At 55.2% G+C, this 1,890-nt stretch overlaps 1 protein-coding gene across 1 annotated transcript; it reads right to left on the bottom strand.

Moving 5' to 3' along the window:
- Positions 1–641: 641 nt before the first annotated feature.
- LOC134509180 (olfactory receptor 14J1-like) lies at positions 642–1,547 on the bottom strand (the record flags this gene model as incomplete). The annotated part of the gene is made up of 1 exon (XM_063321663.1): positions 642–1,547. A coding segment is annotated over exon 1 (906 nt), but the record flags the coding sequence as incomplete, so codon positions are not given.
- Between the last annotated feature and the right edge of the window lie 343 nt (positions 1,548–1,890).

Here is a 1,890-nt window from a genome sequence, read left to right as displayed (position 1 = left end):
TCTGCCACCTCCCCTGCCCTCTCTCCATCCCAGCCCAGTCTGCGCTGGCCCAACAGCAGAGCCTGCCCCAGGGTGCTGCAGAGCTCTGGGCACTCGCTCCACAGCCACAGCCCCTCTGAAGGGCACCGCAGCTGCTGGGGGGCAGAGGAGGGTCAGCCCCAGAGATGGGGGGCATGTGGGCACAAGGCAAAGGCAGTCAGTGGGCCCCTGTGTCCTCCTCCCCAGGATATTCTGAGGGGTCTGCAGCCCCTCACTGCCATCCCCTCTCCCCAGCCCAGTACAAGAGCCCTGGCCCTGGGGACCCTCAGGCAGCTCCTGCCGCCCCAGTGACAGAGTGGCACTGGGACAGCCTGCCCCAGGCTGCTGCAGCCACAAAGGTCTTCTCATCTCCCGTTTATTCAGCCCTGCTGCTGATGGGTCTCAGAAAAAGTGTTAGCTGGTTCATTTTTTGTTTATTTAAACACACACTGACTGAAACACGCTTACTGACTCTTCATTTACATAAATTTTTTTTGTCACAGATGAGAAGTGAAAAGTCAAGGAGGAGAGGAGGAATAGTGAATGCTTGTCACACCAGATGCTGTGAATCCTTTGCAGAGGAAGGTACACAGTCTATGGCTGATGAAAAAATGTCCAATCAGTTTCCTCAGGGCATCCTTGAGCTCCTGGTTCCTCATGCTGTAGATGAGGGGGTTCACTGCTGGAGGCACCACCGAGTACAGAAATGACAGCACTAGATTCAGGAATGAAGAGGAGACGGAGGGCGGCTTCAGGTTGGAAAACACCCCAGTGGTGATAAAGAGGGAAACCACGGCCAGGTGAGGGAGGCACGTGGAAAAGGCTTTCTGTCTTCCCTGCTGTGAGGGGATCCTCGTCACAGCCCTGAAGATCTGCACATAGGACACCGCAATGAAAACAAAACATCCCAAAAAGCCAAAAGCACTAACCACCAGAAGGCCAGCTTCCCTGAGGTAGTCTGATTGTGAGCAGGAGAGCTTGAGGATCTGGGGAGTTTCACAGAAGAACTGGTCTAGGCCATTGCCTTGGCAGAGAGGTATTGAAAATGTATTAGCTGTGTGCAGCACAGCATAGAGAAAGCCACTGCCCCAGGCAGCTGCTGCCATGTGGACACAAGCTCTGCTGCCCAGGAGGGACCCATAGCGCAGGGGTTTGCAGATGGCCACGTAGCGGTCATAGGCCATGACTGTCAGAAGATAAAACTCTGCTGACATCAAGGTGAGAAACAGAAAGAGCTGTGCAACACATCCAGTGTAAGAGATGGCCCTGGTGTCCCAGAGGGAGTTGGCCATGGCCTTGGGCAGAGTGGTGGAGATGGCACCCAGGTCGAGGAGGGCGAGGTTGAGGAGGAAGAAGTACATGGGGGTGTGGAGGCGGTGGTCACAGGCTACGGCAGTGATGATGAGGCCATTGCCCAGGAGGGCAGCCAGGTAGATGCCCAGGAAGAGGCAGAAGTGCAAGAGCTGCAGCTCCCGCGTGTCTGCGAATGCCAGCAGGAGGAAGTGGGTGATAGAGCTGCCTTTGGACATCGGATCCCTTTGTTCCTGAGGTACTGCCAAAGGAGGAAAGCACACTCACAAGTCAGGACAGCTCTGAGCAAATCTCTTCCCATTGCCTGCCCTTCCAAACCCAAGCCCCGAAAACACACTTTGCCTGTGTCCTTTTTTGCGGGAGCTTTCTGCATTGCCCTTGTTGGAGCTCTCATTGTTGCTGGCCAAGTGTGCCGTGAGGAGCAGAGCTCTGCTTGTGGGCTCCCAAGGAGTCATCCCTGCTCCACAGCAGCGGGGATTTGGGAAAGGGGTTACAGCTTCTGCCATTCACTAGTTACCTCATCTGTGATCCACTTGTAACGCAGAGGAGCTGCTCAGCATA

The sequence above is a fragment of the Chroicocephalus ridibundus genome, unplaced genomic scaffold, assembly GCF_963924245.1.
Source record: "Chroicocephalus ridibundus unplaced genomic scaffold, bChrRid1.1 SCAFFOLD_94, whole genome shotgun sequence".
Classification (NCBI taxonomy): domain Eukaryota; kingdom Metazoa; phylum Chordata; class Aves; order Charadriiformes; family Laridae; genus Chroicocephalus; species Chroicocephalus ridibundus.
The sequence above is the reverse complement of the archived record's forward strand: the minus strand, read 5'-3'. Positions and strand labels throughout refer to the sequence as shown.